Raw genomic sequence first — 19,675 nt, 5'->3', positions numbered from 1 at the left:
GGGGTTCAAGGTAACAAGAGATAATTAAGTTTCGCTGCAAAGCTAATCTCCCGTTGGAATATCTGAGAACGATCAAGTAATTAAAATTATCTCACGTATTTCTTTAATTCAAAACTGCTAGCAGGTTTATATTTTGGAAAGTGGAACATGGGTAAGCGCTTTGCACTATACTTTCTTTTCTTCTTCAGGCTGGAGAGATAAGAATTATGATTATTGTAGTTGCACAGCAGTTCGGGCAATCCGCTAGCAATATCAAGTCTGATCTGCTTCTTTATTCGAGCGAGCCTGTGGAAGAAAGCAACCGTTGTCAGTTTTTGCGCACCGAGCTCTAATGAGGTTGAGAATCCGCAATTGGTACAGTACAAATGATATTGCCTTTATAAATTGGTACTATTTATGATTTTAGATAAACTCGTTAGCTGATCTTTTTTGCGGTAAGCGATTTTCTGGCGATACAAAAAAATTTTTTTTTTGCTAGAATACAGGCAAGTAGGGTAACCGCTCCTATATTCATCTCATCACCATATTTTCAACGTAAAACTTTCAGCCATGATTTTAGATAAACTCGTTAGCTGATCTTTTTTGCGGTAAGCGATTTTCTGGCGATACAAAAAAATTTTTTTTTTTTGCTAGAATACAGGCAAGTAGGGTAACCGCTCCTATATTCATCTCATCACCATATTTTCAACGTAAAACTTTCAGCCACTTGAAAAAATCGAGAAGCAAATAGATTTACTTTCAAAAATTTGTAGAAATTCGACGGTAAATTGGACAAATGAGAGAATTAAGATGAATATAGGTGCACCAAGCTGTTGAGATGAATAATGGAGCGATTACCCTACGATTTTTTATGCTAAGTAATTTTCAGTTTCTTCATTCATACTCAAGAGACGTCAGTACCTATTTTTAAGGCCATTGCTTTGGCTATGACCAAAACATAGGGTCAAATTTTCAAGCGTGTGGGTGTTTTCCTGTGCAACCCGGCATTTTCCAATGGGCAATAGTTGCAATTGCTTACACAAGGAATCCTCATTTTGTCAAAATATTCATCAAAGAGAACGAGGAACTTAATTGCACTGATAACGTAGTGTTTCGTTAAGTCATTGAAAATTTGTTATATGAGAGAAATCATTATTTTTCAATCACATTTGTTTTAACACGTTTCCTGAGCTTTCAGATCAACAGAATAATAGAATATAATTTTTGAAAATAGTCAAGTAATGGGAATAACGAATACTGAACTGAAAAAAAGAATATCAAACACCGAAAGTAATTTTTCTTTAAAACTTTGCTCTGGTCTAAAGATGTTATTATCATTATTAGGAATCGGCTCAGAAAAAACTCCTTAAATTAGATTTCCCGTTAGCAGAAATAACAAATGAATCCAATAAAAAAAAATATTTTTAGAGCCAAAACGATTTGCTTGATCGGACACTAGAAATATTTTCGATCATAATTAGACGTTCGGCGCAGAAATAAATATTTCACTCATCAGCCACATTTTTGGCTAGGCCCTTTGCAAGATTTTTTTCTGTCAAAAACTGCTCCCTTTCCATCTCAAGTAAAAAAAAATCACACACCGTCGCATATGTTGCATATGTTACAAGTTTCTTCAATCTCCAATTCATCCGGTGAGCGTGTATTAGTTCGCTCGTTGTATGCATACGGAGTAGAGAAAGAATATGACAAGAGCTGCCAAGCAGCATTTTCCCCGTCATAGAGTATGCAAGCGTTGTCGATTTCAAAGACTTGAAATGCGTCTTTAAATGACATCACGATCTGTAAACTGCGTTAGAGAAAAACAAAAACATTCGCTTACTTGCAAGCTATCCAAAACACATACTCATTGGTTCATGGAAACTCATTTGCACCTGATTGAAAATACAAAACTCGTGCCCATCCAGAACAATATTCGCAACTTCGGCAACTCTGTTCAGACAGTATAACATATTTTCATTTCAAGTTAACACTGGGGGACGAAACGAAAGTGTTTTTAATTAGACATTTGAGATTGACGGGTGAGATTCTCATTATGTGTGGATGAAGGGGACAAAAATGAATCTGATCGTTGCATTAATACAAATGCAGCGAGTGAAGTCTTACTAACACATGCATTGCGGTGCTTGGCTGTATGTTCTCCTGCAAAAACACGTACAAGCGTGTGCCCGTCATAATTTTTGTTACTTTTCGGTTATTACTATTTGTGAATAATGCGCAGTCATAAGACACAATAAGTAATAAAAAATTGCCCTAAAGTAATAAAATGCTCCCCGTTCGCGTTGGGTGTATAAATTGGTTACCCTGTGTGTTCGTCTTATTTTTACAACCTCCTAATAGCAGGGTTCGTCGGTGAGTTACGCATATTCAATTTTAACAGGACCAGTATAAGAATATTCGATTATGGTACAAAAACAGCGTGTTGGATTGGTATCATGCTCTTAGTGATAAATATTCAACATTGTTATGTGTAGCTAGAAAAAACACTAAAAAAAGTTCAAAGTGAAAATGTCAAAATACTTAAACGTTCATAACTTTTTCGTTTCTCATTTTACCATCACCAAATTTTGTCAGATAGTAATACATATTGTCAATGTGTTTTTTAAAAAAGGTACTTTTTGAGATATTCAATATTTTGTGACTATATGGAAAATTTGGCACAAAAAAAATTGTTTTACAATTTTCTAGAACCGCAAGTTTATTACCTACAACTTTGCCGAAGACATCATTTCAACCAAACAAGCCGTTTTTCTGATATAGAAATTTTTATCTATTTGTCACCATTTTGAATAGTCCCTTTTGAAGCAGCAGTCGCGAGTCAACGTGAAGAATTGATATTATGAAATGACCTCTTTTTCAAAAAGGAACAACTGTGAATAGTTTCAGCGAAATCGAAAATGACATGCGAAAAAAAAAGTTTTTACCTATATTCCATGGAATGCCTCTACCGCAAACAATTCAGATAGGAATACGGAACGGAATAATCGGCATGGACCTGGGTGAACGAAAAAGGACAACGATTATTGGAAACTCGGTGCTTGTATGTAAGGACTCTACTCGAATCGGCAAGTGCAGGTATCCTGGCTAGAGAGCTGCAGAAGGTGAATGTGGAGGTTGCTGCCATACAGGAGGTGAGGTAACCGAAAACGGAAGAACGCGAACCTCGGACAGTAGATCCTATTGCGGGTACTTTATATGAGTACCGCGTCCACTACAGTGGCGGCGTAAAAACAGAAAGGGGAGTGGGTTTCGTGCTCATAGGGAAACAGTTGAAGCTTGTCATTAGATGGTGCGTGTTGAAAATTAAGGGCAAATTTTTCTCCTACGGCCTGATAGCTGTGTACGCACCGACCAACGATAAACCCGATAAAGAGAAGGAGGAGTTATATGAGGAAAAGACATATAAAGAGTGCCCAGGACAAGACAACAAGATCGTCATCGGGGATGTTAATGTGCAGGTCAGGCAGGAGAACTTCTTCCGCCCCGTGATTGATGGAGAAAGCCTCCACTCTGTAGCACATATTTTGAACGCCGGAATATACATAAGCACATCTGGATGCACCCGAATGGAGAGACCAGCTCTAAGATCGATTATGTTCTGATTGATGGTCGGCACTTTTCAGACGTTACAGATGTGAGGTCGTTTAGAGGACCAAACGTTGACTCGGATCATTATTTCGTGGTATCCAAGATTCGCGCCCGGTTATCCAACGTGTTAAAATCCAGGACGACAAGGAGGAAACAGTTGAACATTCAGCGGCTATCAACTGGAAAAGTGGCTACAGAAGGTTGATGAGCGGATCGAGGATCAAGTTAGAGGTAACCTCAATGAACAGTGGAGGCATATCCACAGTACAATACGCACCACAGCGGGAGAAGTGTGGGGTACATCTGCGACAGCCACATCCAATGAGTGGTTCGACGCTGAGTGTCAGCGAGTGACGGATGAAAAGAATCGCACCAGAGTTCACATGTTAGCCTGTGACTCGTCAGAGCGTAGGAAGATACCGGAAAGCTAGAGCTGCTGAAAACAGACTCAATCGCTGTAAGAAACGTCAAGAACACCACTTACAGACACATTATCTGTTTATTGACTTTAAGGCGGCGTACGATACAGTGAAACGCAACAAGCTGTGGTAAATAATGCCATAACATGGTTATCCAACAAAACATATTAAATTTTTACGTGCGACGCTTGACGCGTTCACATCATGCGTCGGGACAGCGGGCGAATTTTCGGACCCTTTTGTGACGTTAGATGGTCTGGAGCAAAGTGACGGGCTCTCGAACTTGCTGTTCAACATAGCTTTGGAAAATGCAATATGAAGGGTAGGTGTGCAAAGGAGCGGCACCATCATCACGAAGTCCCACATGCTTCTAGGCTTCGCGGACGACATTGATATAAAGGTGTTAACCGTAAGCTGTTGAGGAGACCGTTACGGCTCTCAGAAGGGTAGCTGCGAGAATTGAACTCACCATAAACACTGCCAAAATGAAGTACATGGTGGCTGGCTGGCAGAAAGTGTGGTAGTTCTGCGGGTGTTGGTGCTGCGGTGGAGATGGATGGGAATACTTTCGAAGTGGTCGACGAATTCGTTTATCTTGATACTGTCGTGACATTTGACAACGAGGTGAGCCACTCTATCCTCCCGGTGGCGCTCTACGGACATGAATCGTGTGCGTGGAAGGAGGCCGATCACCGAGCGCTTGGGGTCTTCGAGCGTAGAACCCTGTGATCAATACTCGGTGGCAAATGAGAAAATGGGGTGTGGCGCAGGCGCATGAATCACGAGCTGTACAAAGTAGTTAAACAGGCTGATATTGTCAAGCTGATGAAACACCTTCCACCTAGTCACGTAGCACGGATGGCGGATGAGCGACCTGCAAAGATAATATTTAGCAGAGAACCGGATAGAGGCCGACGACTTCGAGGCAGACTTTGCACGCGCTGGATGTATGAGACTGGAGAGGAGCAGCCCTACCTGGGTACATAAGTGACAAGTGACAACGAGGTCAGCCGTGAGATAAAAAGGCGGATAGCAGCTGCAACAGGGCCTTCCATGGATTGCGTAACCAGCTGAGGTTACGCAGTCTGCAAACCCGTACTAAACTTGCACTCTACAAAACACCAATCTTTTTTGTGGCCCTCTACGGTCATGAAGCATGGACGTTGAGAGAGGCTGATCGGCAAGCTCTTGGTGTTATTGAGCATAGGATTTTGCGTTCAATCCTTGGTGGCAAACTAAAAAATGGTGTTTGGCGCAGACGCATGAACCATGAAGTGTATTAGGTGTACAAATCGGCAGATATAGTCAAGCGGATAAAACACGACAGGTTGCAGCGGGTTGGGCATGTAGCTAGAATGTCGAAGGAATAACCAGCGAAGACTGTATTTAGCAGAGATCTCGATAGAGGCCGTCGACTTGGATGTGGACGAGAATGCCCGCGAAATAAGTGTTAGGGGAGATTTGAGGATATCAGCCCGAGACCGAGTAACATGGCGACGTGTTTTGGATTCGGCATTGGATCGATAATCGGTCTGTCGTCGTAAAAGTAAGATAGTAAGTAAATGTAAACCGAAAACATCGAGATCGTCACAAAAATGGTCCACTTTCAAATGCTCAAAACTCAGTCAGTTTTCAAGGGATTTTCTTCGTTCTTAAACGAATCGATTTGAAAATTAGCTTATGCGTCCACCAAAGATCGCTGTGACGTCTTCGGCAAAGTCGTGAATAATAATTTCGTTTTTTTTTAATACACTAAAGTCGCTTTTTACGCGGGGGATACGTGCCGCGTAAAAAAAACCGTGTCAGTTCCGGAATACGCGTGAATTCCGGAATCCGCGTAAAAAAACCAGCGTTAATTCTGCATTCCGAGTGAAGGGAAATCGAAGTCCGCGCAAAAAAAAAAATACCGCGTAAATTCCGGAATCCGCATAAAAAACCGCGTAAATTCCGGAATCCGCGTAAAAAAAACGCGTAAATTCCGGAATCCGCGTAAAAAAACCACGTAAAAAGCGACCTTAGTGTATACACCTTATAAAAAAATATTATGAAAAAAAAAGTAAAAGAAAAATTTAAAACTCTTTATCTAAAAAAACTCATCTATTTTTTTATGACACTACAAAAGACTACTTTAACTTTGAGGCCTGCCCCATCATGGAGAAATCAACAAAAAATAAGTCACAATTTAAGAAAAAAAAATCAATTTTTTTGTGTTTGGAAGGACAAAATTATTATCTACAACTTTGCCATACACTATACCAGTCAAGCAAACCGTTTTGGCTGTAAAAATATTTTTAATCTTCAATAGAGCACTCTATGAGTAAGTCAAAATCTTTTACAGTCAAAACGGTTTGATTGATAAGTGTTTTCGGCAAAGTTGTAGGTAATAATTTTGTCCTCCAAAAAAAAAAAATACCTCGTGAAAAAAAAACAAGTTTTTTTAGGTAAAACCTGACGATAATAGAGCTGATACCCTATATTATGAAAAAAAATTCTTAATTTTCAATTTGATTTCTAACTTCTTTAAAAAAAAAAGATTTCAGAGTGTATATTTCTTCGGATAGACAAAATTATTATCTGTAGCTTTGCCGAAGACGTCATATCAATCAAACAAACTATTTTGGCCTTGAAAAAAATTTGTAATCATCAATACTTTCCCAAAATAGCATTTTCAAATAGTTTCTCAAAAATTTGTCGTTTTCCAAATAATTGAGCCAATTACACAAAATGGCATCTTTCGCCCACAGAAACGTTAATTCAAAATTTCAGCCAAACCCAAAATGATAATTGGAAGATATATATAAACTGGAACATTTTTTGTGGAACTGCTCAGCACTGAAAAGCTTGAGAAAATAATCAATTACCTTTCAATTTTACTATTACCGGAGCCAAGACACTTCAAAACCTAAAATTGGTGTCCGACTCCATTTTGAACCCTAAAACTGGTGACTTCCAGTTTTCGGAAAGCTAAAAGTTTTGAAGTATCTTGTGATGTCAACGACTGGTAGTAGTTATACGGTGTTATTTTGTCTTTGGCTTTCTCGGTCTATTCCAAAAAGAAGTACTCGACAATCTTGTCAAATTACCCAACGTTTCGGTCATTTTGGTGGTGGCTTTTTCAAGGGAAATAATCTCAGACAAATACGACACAACTAATTTTCCCTTAAAAAAGATCACCATAACGACCGAAACGTCGGGCAATTAGACTTATAACACCGCGTTCAGAAATATCGATAGTTTCGTAAGCAGGATGACATCTTGAAGCTAGTACACAGTGTCTGCAAAATTAATATGAGTGCAGACAAAATTTACACAATATTTGTAGCACATACTTTCTTAGAGAAGATTTCTATTTCTAGTGATCAACATTTTACGGTGTTCTGCAAATAAAAATATTAAACCCGTATTTTTTTGTTTGGCCGTTAGGATAACGTTTCCTGTTAAACGGTTGCTTCAAAAATTGATCTTACAAAAAAAAATATTTAAAAAAAGTTGTAACTTGAGTTGTTCGAATAATTTTAAATCTATTGGTACCAAATTGAAGGTACTTAACCAACCTTTCAAGAAAAAATATCAAACTTTCAATAACAATAATTATGCAAAAATTATGATACAAATAGTTCTTTACCGTTTTGCAGGAGTTGAGACCCTAAGACCCGACTGTTTGCTTTTTTATTATTCTTCTAGGAAGTTTTACATAAAATATCAATTTTTTTACGAAGGTGAATTTTTTATTTTAAAGATAGAGCTTTTTAATCTTCAATATCTACCAAAACACAAAGCGTTTCCATTGAACAAAGCTACTGCAATGCAGTATCGTGACATAAATCATATTTCCCTGCTTGGAAGGCTCAAGACCCAGGGGACCCTATCCTCCAAAAGGGCAAAAAACGGTTTGTAGCATAATTCTTGCATGGTTATTGTTATTTAAAGTACAGTTTTGTATGTTTCCACGAAAGGTTCATATTTTCCTTCAATTTGGTACCTTTCAATACGAGTTTGAGTGTTTTTTTATTTGTTTTCACATGTGTATAAAAGGTCCTAAATGTTTGAACATAAGTTTGATTTGAACTGGGCCACGTCAATGAAATATTGGTAGTTCTTTTATGATGGAAGAATAAAATAAAATAGGGTAAGGAACGGCTCAAGCAGTGGCGCCAATTTTAATCAGTCGAAGAAAACAGGCTTCAAAAACTCCTAAATTTTGATCAATATCGACAATTTGAATAATGGAAACGAAAACTTTAAATTACACAGTGCAACAATTTTTTTGCCTTGGCTTCTATGTATGATTTTTTGATAAAGTTTGATGCAAAACCAAATTTCCCCGAGTTTGAACATATTTCAACTTAAGGGGCAACAATGGCGCCATTTTGAATTTTTGAGAAATCGGAATTTTTTGATGTTTTTTCGACGCCATTTTGTTTTAAAGTCAAATATCAAAATTCTAAGAGTTTGTCCACCTATTAGCATCTTCTTATCCATCTTTAAAAAAAACAGATCTTAAAATTGGACAAAAACTGAGCTCAAAACGGTGATTCTACGAAACGGTTTTGGCATGGTTTTAGTATATTTCACAAAGCAAAATAATATCGAGTATGTCTGAGCATTACCATTAATGCGCTAATATCTGAAAGTGGTAATCAAATTATAACTTATATTGAGTAAAAAAGTCTCAGAAATCGACTGGTAGGTGTCTGATCTACGTAAAATGTCAGCAACATGTCGATTTTGCCCCGATTTCCCTACAATACTAGAATAGGTTAACTTATTTGAAATCTGTTTAATGTTACATCAAGAGTGTAAGTGATACTCGAAGATACAATAACAATTTGTCTTCACATGATCCTCTTCTTTTTGCGGGGAGGGGTTGCGAAACGTTCGGTATGTTTTTACCTATAATACCGGGTAGAAACCAAATGTGTTCAACTGGAACGTGGGACAACTGGTAAACCTCGATTCCATTTCTCAACCGACAAAACCGTCTAATTAGCTAAATTCACAACAATCGACCTAGATCTCGAACGACAGAATTATAATAATATATAATATTTCATCTGGCCTTCTTTTAAAATTGATTGAAGTGGGTTCACTATACCTCAACGTAAGAAAGAAAATTGGAAAGTGCTGTGGCACAGCGAAGAAAAAGACCAAAAAGCTAGAAAACTTTGAGGGTGGCGACCTGCTTCGTTTTACCCATTCAAAAATCGTTCCCAAGCTGCACAAAGAATTCCCAAACTGATTCCCCGTTAGGCTATTTACGACCAAAACGCTCATTCACGCGACCTAACCAAAAGAACCAGATAAACGGTCAGACCAGCTGGACGCCACCGAGAAGTTTAAATATCCAAATTTTTATATTCAACACAATGACTTCCAGTTCCAGGTTCCCTACTGATCCAATTTTTCACCGTGCCGTGTTCTACCCGCTGCGGTGCCAATGAAACGGTACATTTGCAACCGGTTTGCGTACAGGAGAATAAAAGACCCGATGCCGGTCGCATCCCGCCAGGGCGAACCAACCAAAGCGGGGCTATTTTTGGCCGTCATTCTGGCATAATTAACTGTATAGTAGCATGCCTTGATCCGCTTCCGAATAGCTTCCTCTGACGTTCAATCGGCACCAGCAATAAGCAGCCGGTCCTCGCCAGTTAAACCTAAACAAAACAACCAAACAATTTCCATACCGCCAGTTTCGTAATCTTCCCAACTCCCGTAATAATTGCTTCTTCACACATTTACCATGCCTACTTGCCTCTTTCGCGTGTTTGTATCCTCATCGGAAGCAGCATCGCTCTTCCGTGCGAACACATTCCAGTTCACCTGTCATCGCGTGCTCCTCATCCATACATCTCTATAATTAACACCCGAGCATCTCTAACGCGAGCCTTCTTTCCCACCGAACAAGGCACGGTCGAGAAGATCGCATCTCAAAAAAAAAAACCACTCTCACTCTTGAAAGGCAATAAACATTCGTCGCAGACTTAGCTCACCTGCACAGACCCCTGCCTCGTCCAGGGTTTGCCAGTGCAAACCGGACTCGATCGACCGGCATCCGCAGAGGAAACAAGATCAACTGCACTCGACTTGAATCGACAGCTGGCAGCCACCGCTCCGTGTCTTGGACGGTGCATGGAGCCAGCAAACCGCGAGAGTACCGTTACTCTAATCCGCTCCGTTGGGAACCCACAGCTGCAGCACAGGTTGAGTTCCTTGATCGAATTGTACGATCAGAGAGTAAGAAAGAGAGATCGAGTGCGCGGGTTGGCTGTTCGTTGATCGAGTCACTGTCGGAGCCTTTTAGCCCGAAAGCCTTAGCAAGCAAGCGTGCTTCTTGGCAACTTGACCGGCCAGCTGGGCAGTAAGTCACAAACGGTGGCCAGAAGCGGTTTGGTGGGTTTTTGCCAGAACCCAAGAACTAAGCTCTTGGAAAGTCGTCAGTGGTTCGTTTCGATCGGGACTTTGTGCAACTTTGGAAGAGTGCGCGCCGGATTGCATCCGATTTGCTTTTTGCCGGGTTTTGGAATCAAGGCCTGCACTTGCAGCTGTTTCGACTGGAGTTCACTCGTGTGTTGGCTGGTGCGAGCGCAATACTGGCCGCTGGTGCTACTGTCCGGAGCAGCAAGCATCCGAGATGCGTGAAGCAATCTACCGTGGTTCACAGTTTAAGGCACGTTGAAACCGCAAGAATACTCGGTGTTGGAGTTCGATGAGGTGTGATGAAATTATGTGCAGAATTAATCGCGAGTGAATCGCGTTCAGTGCTTGGCAAAGTCGCAAGAAGATAATCTAGCCAATCGATATGTGTTTGTGCATTTCTTCTAACGTTTAACCGAATGAATTGAGTGCGGGTGGCAGAAGTGTGAAGTGTTTAGGCGGTGTAAAGCAACTACTGGTAAATTTTTAGGATACTAGAGCAGCTGTGCAATATACGGAAAACGGAGTGCAGCGCAGCTGTTGCACAAGTCAAACGGAATGGCTAGACCGGCAATGATGCCTGCGTCGGTGCTTCTAGGTGAGCCAACAGAATTTGATTGCTTTCGTTTAGACGAAGGAAATTATTGCAAGAAAATCAGCAAAGTACTCGAAAGAGTTTCGAGCTTTACCGGCTTCGAAAATTTCTCAAACCCCAAAGGAAATAGTGCACAATTCCAAATCAGCTAGTAACGTTCAATTTATCCAAGCGACTGTTGCATAAAATACAGAAAATATGACTGCCGGTAATTTTTATTTAACACCTGATCTTGACATTAAAGCTGAATACTATTATTAAAAAAGACAGAGAGATAGAGAAAAATCATACGTTCTCTGATCTGCGCTTACCTTGGTCTGTCAGCTCACAAGTTAGACCAGTTTTAAAATAAAAAAATGAGTAGCTTGAATTGGCTCTAAATTCAATCGCTATCCGTTCTAAAAATTTCAACTTCCTATTTCATGTGTAGTGATATGATAGGACGATGAAGCAGAATATATATGGCTTAAATCAACGGTGGTTTAATGCCTTTTAGAAGACAGGTATTTTTTCATTAAAAAATATCTTATCGAATTACGTTCTGTCAGTATTATTTTTTTTATAAGATTAACTGATTAACTGCCGAAAATTTAAAAGGTTGATTGTGAGGTGATTATGATTGGTTTCTAAAGCTGTTTCACATTTTGGAAATAGAAGTAACAAAAGTATGTCGGATGCTTATTAACACACATACACTTTTCAAATGGTATTTAAAAAGGGAATTAAACGTTTCGAAGATTAATGTAATTTAAATTTTTAGCCTCATCAGGGGTATACCGAGTTCAGTAACTAGTTGTTGATAGCTTCGTAAGGAAATCACTAGTTCCGAATTCGTATGAGTTCGAAATTTGTCGATTTTTTGTGCACTATCAAACAAACCGTTTTCCTAATATCTTATCTTATCGTATTTTATTCAGCAGCACTATTTTCAAACCATCCTTCTAAATTGTGTGAAGTTCATATCACTACAAGTATGTTCAATTCTTTATGCACCTAATACTAAGATGTTAGTTGTAATTAAAAAAAAGTTCTATTAGAAAATATGACAAAAACTGAGTTGTTATAAAATTATTATTCAAAAATAGTTTAAATATAAGTTTAGTTTGGATTTTAAAAAAATTATTTCGAAGCAGTGCTCAGTATCAGTATCAAACTAGCATAAAGGTGATTTTTTCATGTTCTGACTAGCTGACCCGGCAAACTTCGTCCCGCTCATTTTTTCATTTAAAATTTTTTTAACATTTTCCATTGATTCCACATACGTCTAAAGATCAACCTTGCGATTTGTTTATAGTCCGCAAATGCATAACTCAATCTCAAAAAAAAAAAAATCGTTTGAAATGATTAGTTTTATCGGAATGAGAACAACCTCTCTTTTCGACTTCCGTACATCACCATGGTTTTGGAAATACCCAAACCGGGTGGTAGTCGGCCATTTTTCGTTGTTTCCAGAAACCGGAAGTAGAAGAATTTAAAATGGTGTCTGAGGTCGATTGTTGGCTCCTGTGCATCATCACGATTACGAAAATATCCATATTGGTTTTTGGTTACGTTTGGCCGTTTTCCAGAAACCGGAAGTCGTCATATCGGATTTCAAAATGGCACGTGGCGTCCATTTTCGGCATCTGGGCGTTATTTTAGTTCTGGCAACACCGATATTTGGTGGTATTCGGACATTTTTGGCTGTTTTTCTAAAATCAGAAGTTTCCATCTTTGATTAAAAAATGGCGTCTGTAGTCGATATTTGGCTGCAGTGCTTCATCCCGATCATTTTAGGCGGTTTTCCGCAAAAATTATTTGAAATATCTGTTCAATTTGTATCGAAGACCACCCACCCTCCCTTCATCCCCTTCCAAACTATGGAGGTGTGTCAAACCATCATTTCTTGCTTCAGAATACCGTCACATGCAAAATTTTGTTCGCTTTGCTTGATAAGCTCTTAAGTTGTGCATAAATTTGTTTTTCATGTGCATGGGACTCGTCTTTACTAGCGCAGGGAGGGATGTCGAGCTTCCTTGAAAATATTTTTTGGCCCTAAAACCTCCACAAGCCAAATTTGTATGAGACCACTCCTTTTCAGAAGAGAAAAAGGTGTCAAACCCTTTAAAATTTTGTTACTCTTAAAAACATTAATGGATGGTCATGGACTTTCAATCAATGCCTGACATATTTCCTAGTCGATTTGTTAAGAGCACAGGAGATTCTGTTGAAAATTCAAAATTCTCGGGGGTTATCAATACTGACGAGGAAATGGTTCCTTTCGATGTCACAGCCCTCTTGACGAGTGTCCCAGTGAAAGAAGCTATGAATCTTTTGGAAGATTGGCTTCTTTCTCAACAATGTGACAACCCTTGGAGAACTAAAGTACGTAGTTACTTGATGTTGAAGTTAACTTGGCTTTGCGTTGAAGACAATTATTTTTCATTTCGTGGTAAATTTTACAAACAAACAAAAGGGGCACCGATGGGGAACCCTCTTTCACTTTCCTATGTGAACTTTTTATGGCACATTTGAAAAGTAAACTAAAGGAAAAAGACTCCTAACCATATGGAGATGGAGGTACATGGATTTTTTGAATGCTGAAACAGGGTGACTTATAAAGCTTTTTAGAAATTTTGAATGGTATTCATAAAAACATCCGGTTTACTTTGGAAATTGAACAGAACAACAGGTTTCCTTTTTTTGAATGTAGTTGTTATTAAAAACCCACTTTGAATTTGAAATCTTTAGGGAGCACACGCATACAAAACGGGTAATTAGCACTTCGAACCACTCCTTCCAGCATAAAATGGCTGCTTTTTACCATATGATCCACCGTATGGAATATTTGCCTCTGAGTAATGAAGGAAAGAAAAATGAAATGGAATATATTTTTGAAACTGGTGAGCAGGATGGAACCCTCCCAGCTGGTCTGGAGGTACGATGGTGGCCTAACAATCCAGTCGTCGTAGGTTCGAGTCTCGATTCGGGAGAGACTGTTACTGTCAGTAAGATCGTAGCGCTAGCCAGGCAATTGGGTCCTGTACACTTAACAGTTGGCTGCGAGGTCTGTGTATAATAAACAGAAGGTGGAGTTCGAAGCGGAATGTAGCACCAAGGCTTTGCTTTGCTTGAGGAGAATGGATATAATAGAAGAACCATTCAAGCTATTTGTGATAAAAAAAAGAATCCAACACAGGAAATCTTACAACAACATTCACACCGCTAACAGAAGATCGGAAGAGGGTAGTTCGGAAGAGGGTAGTTGTTGAATACGATGTTAATTTTACTCATCAACTTCGTAAAAAAATTAGGAAATTTGGGATGGATATTATCTACAGTAGTAGAAATAACCCAATTAAAACGAGATTTGGTTCTACTGAAGACGCTTTTGACAGTTTGCATAGGGCAGGTGTTTATAAAGTTGCATGTCCACATTGTGATAATGTTTACATTGACCAAAAGAAATTTCGGCATCCAGTTTAAAGAACATGCTGCAGGACTCATGATTATCCTTCAAGACGCTAAAAAGGGAACAACTCACAATATCAGATCCAAAATAGCCGAACGTATTTTGTACGAAGATCACGCTATGACTACCGACAATATTAGTCTAGTTCGATCTGTAATATCCCCTTGATAATTAGATGCAGAAAGTAAAAAAATTGTCAAACAAAACTCAGCTACTCTTCTTAACAGAGATCAAGGTAATTATTTCTCAAAGCTTTTCAAATATCTACCTAAAATTCCCCGACAAGGCATGGACATCCAGGCCGCAGACTCTCCCAACTAACTTGAGTTGTTAATTTTCTCTGACTTAAATTTTGGCCCATTCGTTTATCTACTTAGATATAAAAGTGTAGGAATTTCAGTATTTTCTCCACAGTCCATACATATGAGCATGCTTGTCATTCTCCTCAGTATGTGAAACGAGAGGAGAAAAAAATTCACCGCGCACTTCCCTTCCAGTATGTGCCTGCGTGTAGCAAATGCTTTCACCACACTGCTTCTTTCTCCACTCAAGAGTGTCTCAAACAGCTTACAGAGAGACAAACACACTTCCAGCTCACCCCACATCTGATAGAAACGAGAAGGGTGAATCACTCTACAGAGAAAACGCAGAAATACACAACAGTGTCCACTGGCGAGTAGTCCGGAAGGTGAAAAAAACCTACCGGGCAAAAATGTAGTCCTCGTGTAGCTACGAACGAATTCCACCAGAGTAAATTCGACCGGCACGAGCGGCACAAGCAACGCAGTCTATTTTTTTCTCCCAATCTCTTTTCCTCTTCTGCCATGCTCAAGAAACCAACTGTGAAACGCACCGCAGATAGCTCTGCAGTGTAATTATAGTGCGTGATGTCTACACGTGTGAGAAAGTACACCATAGTTCATTGTCTCGCAAGAGAGAGATTTCAGATTTCACCGCAGTGCATTCAGGTAGCTCAACAGATAAAAATCATTTGTAGCTCTCTTCTAGCATGAGCGTAATGATTTGCTCTTTAGTGTGACGGCAGTTGTTTCCGCAGTGCAAGATGTTCTCCTGCACTCTAGAGGTTTTCTGAGGAGAAAAGACAAGCATGCATATGAGCACTGATGATGACACCAAGACGGTGTCGAAATACGTATTTGCGTTGTGAGAAGTGAAGTGATTGCAAAGTGTAAACATCCTCATGCCAAATTTGGTTCCATTTGCTTGATTAGTTCTAGAGTTATGGAGGAATTTGTGTTTTATTTGTAGAAGAGCCCTACCTTCCACAGTCTGAAACTATCATAAGAACCTTTTCTGGTCCCAAAACCCTCTGCATACAAAATGTTCACACCGATTGATTCAGTAGTTTCCAAGTATATATGGATCAGACAGACAGACAGACATGACTGCATTTTCATTTGTTCAGATAGGGGCCATCCACATACCACCCCCAAGCTATCCACGTGGTATGTGGATGGACCCATAGATCTTTTTTTTAGCTTTAAGATATTTAAAAAATGGTTGTTTGGTTTTAAGCGTTTCTATTTCATTTTCCTTGACATTCGCCAGATGAATATTTAGTTCCCAACTTGAGTAATCTTTTCTCAGCGTACATTAACTTTTTTAGACGTATAACTACGTCCTACTTTAATAGGGTGGCATGCAGTGGAATGTGCAACGAAAATGCGCTCTCTTCAAATGCATAATATGTTACTACCGCTGAACGGATTTGATTTTGAATAATATATCAATGAAAAGTTGACCTCTAAATGAATGATTTTTGGTCTAGCTCTCAGTATTCAATCAATCGTCGTAATTGCTTCAATATTTGAGAACATTTTGTAGATGATTTAGTGTGAATTCGTACGTGGCATGTGCCGTTTTAGCATGCATGAATTGTTGATTTTACTAAACAGATCGTAAACGCTGATGCTTCAATCGATAGGTGAAGTTTTCCCCGAAGTGTGATGTTGACATATCATTTTCAAGTGCCTATAATCTCGCTGTCACAAAATGAATTTTGGACACCTGTGTCTTGATTGACAGACGAAGTATTCTGCACAGTATTATCGGGGTGTGATGAATACTACAGCACGTTTGCAACGGATTTCATACGTAGTTTAATTTGCTGAAAATAATATCACCTCGTTTCGTGATGTTTACTTTGTAAGTGGCCCCGCCTTTCTTACAAGTTTTATCATTTTTTTAGATTCACGAGACGCGAAGACATTTTATATTGCCTTTTATTAAGTTATTTCATTTTTTCGGTTTCGTGAGACGCAAAAATATTTTATTCTATATCAAAAATGTAAGTTGTCTCACCTTTTTTCATGTTAAACCATTCTCTCAGTTTCGTGAGATGCAAAGATTCTTGTCTGTACTAGTTGACCCGGCAAACTTCGTCCCGCCCATTTTTTTCTTTAATAAAATTACTTCAAACATTCCATATTGATTAATTCCTTGCGATTTGTTCATAGTCTGCAAATGCATGACAAATCGGATATTGAATACGATCATAGTCAAACAGGGATGTTACGGATGTGATTTTTCAGACATCTGCAGATGCGGATGCGGATATGTGATTACGGATGCAGATGTTGATGTGGATGTCAATTTTAATGCGGATGTTCCGCATTTGCGGATGCGGATATCCGTTACATCCCTTGTCAAAACACAAATCGTTTGAAATGATTAATTTTATCGGATTCTGTTCATCACCTCCATTCTGGATATTAAGTAGTATTCGGTCATTTTCGGCTTTTTCAGAAACTGGAAGTCGTTATCTTAGCATTCAAAATGGTATGTGGGGTCGATTTTAGACTTCTGTGCATCATCACGATTACGGAAAAATTGATATTCGGTGGTATTTGCTAACTTAGGCTGTTTTCCAGAAACCGGGAGCCGTCGTCTTGGACTTCAAAATGCCATGTGAAGTTCATTTCTGGCCTCTGGCGTCATTATGGTTCCGGAAATCTTTATTTTGGATGGTATTTGGCTGTTCTCCAGACACCAGAAATCGCTATTTTAGAATTCAAACGGTGTCTGAGGTCGATTTGTGGCTTTAGTGCATCACTACGATTCCGAAAATTCCCATGTTGGGTAGTTTTTGGTTATTTTCAGCAATTTAGAAACCGAAAGTCGTCACTTTGGATTTCAGAATGGCATTTGTAGAACATTTTGAGCGTTCCGGAAACACCCATATTGGGTGGTATTCGGTCATGTTCAGCGGTTTTCCAGAAACCGGAAGTCTCCATCTTAAATTAAAAATTGGCGTCTGGAGTCGAATTTTGGCTCCTGTGCATCATTCCAATCACTGCAGGCTGTATTCCGGATAAACTGGTTGAAATATCTGTTTAGATTGTCTGAAAGACCTCCCCCCTTCCAGGGTACAGAGAAGTGGCAAATTACCATAAAAATTTATGTTCGATTTGTATAAGAGCCTTTCCGTTGAGAAGAGGGACGGGTGTCGAACCCCCACTAAAATATTTATTCGCTCTCAAAAACCGCCTAATGCCAAATTTGGTTCCATTTACTTTATTAGCTCTGGGGTTGTGAAGAAATATGTGTTTCATTTGTATGGGACCACTCCAGTCCAGAAGAGGGAGGGGGCCAGAATCATCAACGAAATATCTTTTGACTTTAAAAACTTTTATATGCCAAATTTGGTTCCATTTACTTGATTAGTTTTCGATATGTGAAGAAATTTGTGTTCCATTCGTATGGCAGCCCTCTCTTCCAGAAGAGGGAGGGGTATCAAACCACCATGAACATTTTCCTTGCTTCCAAAAACCTTAACACGTCGTATTTGGTTGTGTTTGGTTGATTGGTTCTTGAGTTGTGAGAAATTTGTGTTTCATTTGTGTAGGACCTCCCCATTCCAGAAGCGGGAGGGGTCTGAAACCATTCTAGGAACCTTACCCGGCCCTAAAAACCCCTGTATAAAAATTTTCTCGCCGATCGGTGTAGTAGTTTCCGATCCTATATGGATCAGACAGACAGACAGACAGGAATGCATAGGAAACTAATGAACATTGTTTAATATTCGCAGTGAAATTGAAATACATAAGAATATACGTTAGAGCAAGCTCTGTAAGTTTGCTGGTATGTGTACACTGCTATTTTCAGTTTTTGCAGGCGTCAAGCTTGAACAATGCCTAAAAATAAAATGGCGGTTTTCCGTATTGCTCGTTTCTAAATTTATAATTGACTTGTTAGTCCCAGAAAAATGAAATGACGAAATTTCATAAAGTTATCATATTGATGTTGATGATTTTTGTGTAGATAATATATTTTTCTAATCATTTGATTACTGGTAAAGTATATTCGTAGTTTAAGATTTATGTTATTACATAATACTAAACTATATGAATAAAAGCATTTGCTTTATTCCCGTGGTCATCATCCTACAGTGCTAGATAAAATGGAGTACACACCATTACCTTTTTACATAAAGCAGAACTTGTTGTTTGGTTCGCAGAAAATGATGTGCAAAAATTGACGCATATTAAAATTTATTCAGACTTTGTGTGTTCGATTTTAAGACTACTCTAAAAAATTGAGGTTTTAGACTGGATTAGATTACAATAATCAATATGTCGTTGAATGGATTAAATGCTGGACAATTTTGCAATGCGCTAGTTATCACTATCATTCCATCATTTTGCGGTGAAAGCTGATGAATAGTTTCGAGTATGTCTCGCACAGACAACACGAATAAGACACTAGCCGTCTACTGTGATCTATATCAGTATCAAAAAACAAGTTTGAGTTCCAACAGCACAATTTATGTTTCCTTCCATGAGGCTTATTCCAGGCTTTGATGTCTCGCAGGTAAAGATTTCTAGAGAAGTTCATGACAACCACCTTCTCTTAAAGATTTTATCATCCTGCTGTGCAATTCCACAAAAATAGGCTTTTATTCAAAATGCTTCAGCTGGATTTTTTTTTAAATGAACGCTTAATTTCAATTTATTATTCCGTTTCTTTATTTTTTTTTATATATTCAATTTTTTTTTATATATAACAAAACTTTCGTGTGAAGAAAAAAAAAACAAAACTTTCGGTTAACAGTCAAGGATAGAGAAATCAGAAACAAGCTTTTTCATGAAGTCTTAGAGCGTTTTTTCAATCTCAACATTTTTGAGAAAAAAAAATGTTTCAATGATGTTGAACGATTTTAACAGGCATTCAGAATTAAAAATCGTTTTCAAC

The 19,675-nt window shown here is 38.8% G+C and overlaps 2 protein-coding genes across 2 annotated transcripts in view; one reads left to right on the top strand and one right to left on the bottom strand.

The window, feature by feature from the left end:
* The window catches only part of LOC129718443 (RING finger protein 17), a 580,234-nt gene that overhangs the window by 324,859 nt on the left and 235,700 nt on the right, over positions 1-19,675 (bottom strand). The gene's annotated exons all lie outside the window — the stretch shown is intronic.
* Positions 10,349-19,675, top strand: part of LOC129718444 (uncharacterized) — a 243,557-nt gene continuing 234,230 nt past the window's right edge. The window contains exon 1 of the mRNA XM_055669233.1: positions 10,349-11,016. Within this exon, the coding sequence (XP_055525208.1) occupies positions 10,977-11,016 (40 nt within the window). The 5' untranslated portion in view covers positions 10,349-10,976. The remainder of the gene's footprint in view (positions 11,017-19,675) is intronic.

The sequence above is a fragment of the Wyeomyia smithii genome, chromosome 1 (genome assembly GCF_029784165.1).
Source record: "Wyeomyia smithii strain HCP4-BCI-WySm-NY-G18 chromosome 1, ASM2978416v1, whole genome shotgun sequence".
Lineage (NCBI taxonomy): Eukaryota > Metazoa > Arthropoda > Insecta > Diptera > Culicidae > Wyeomyia > Wyeomyia smithii.
The sequence above is the reverse complement of the archived record's forward strand: the minus strand, read 5'-3'. Positions and strand labels throughout refer to the sequence as shown.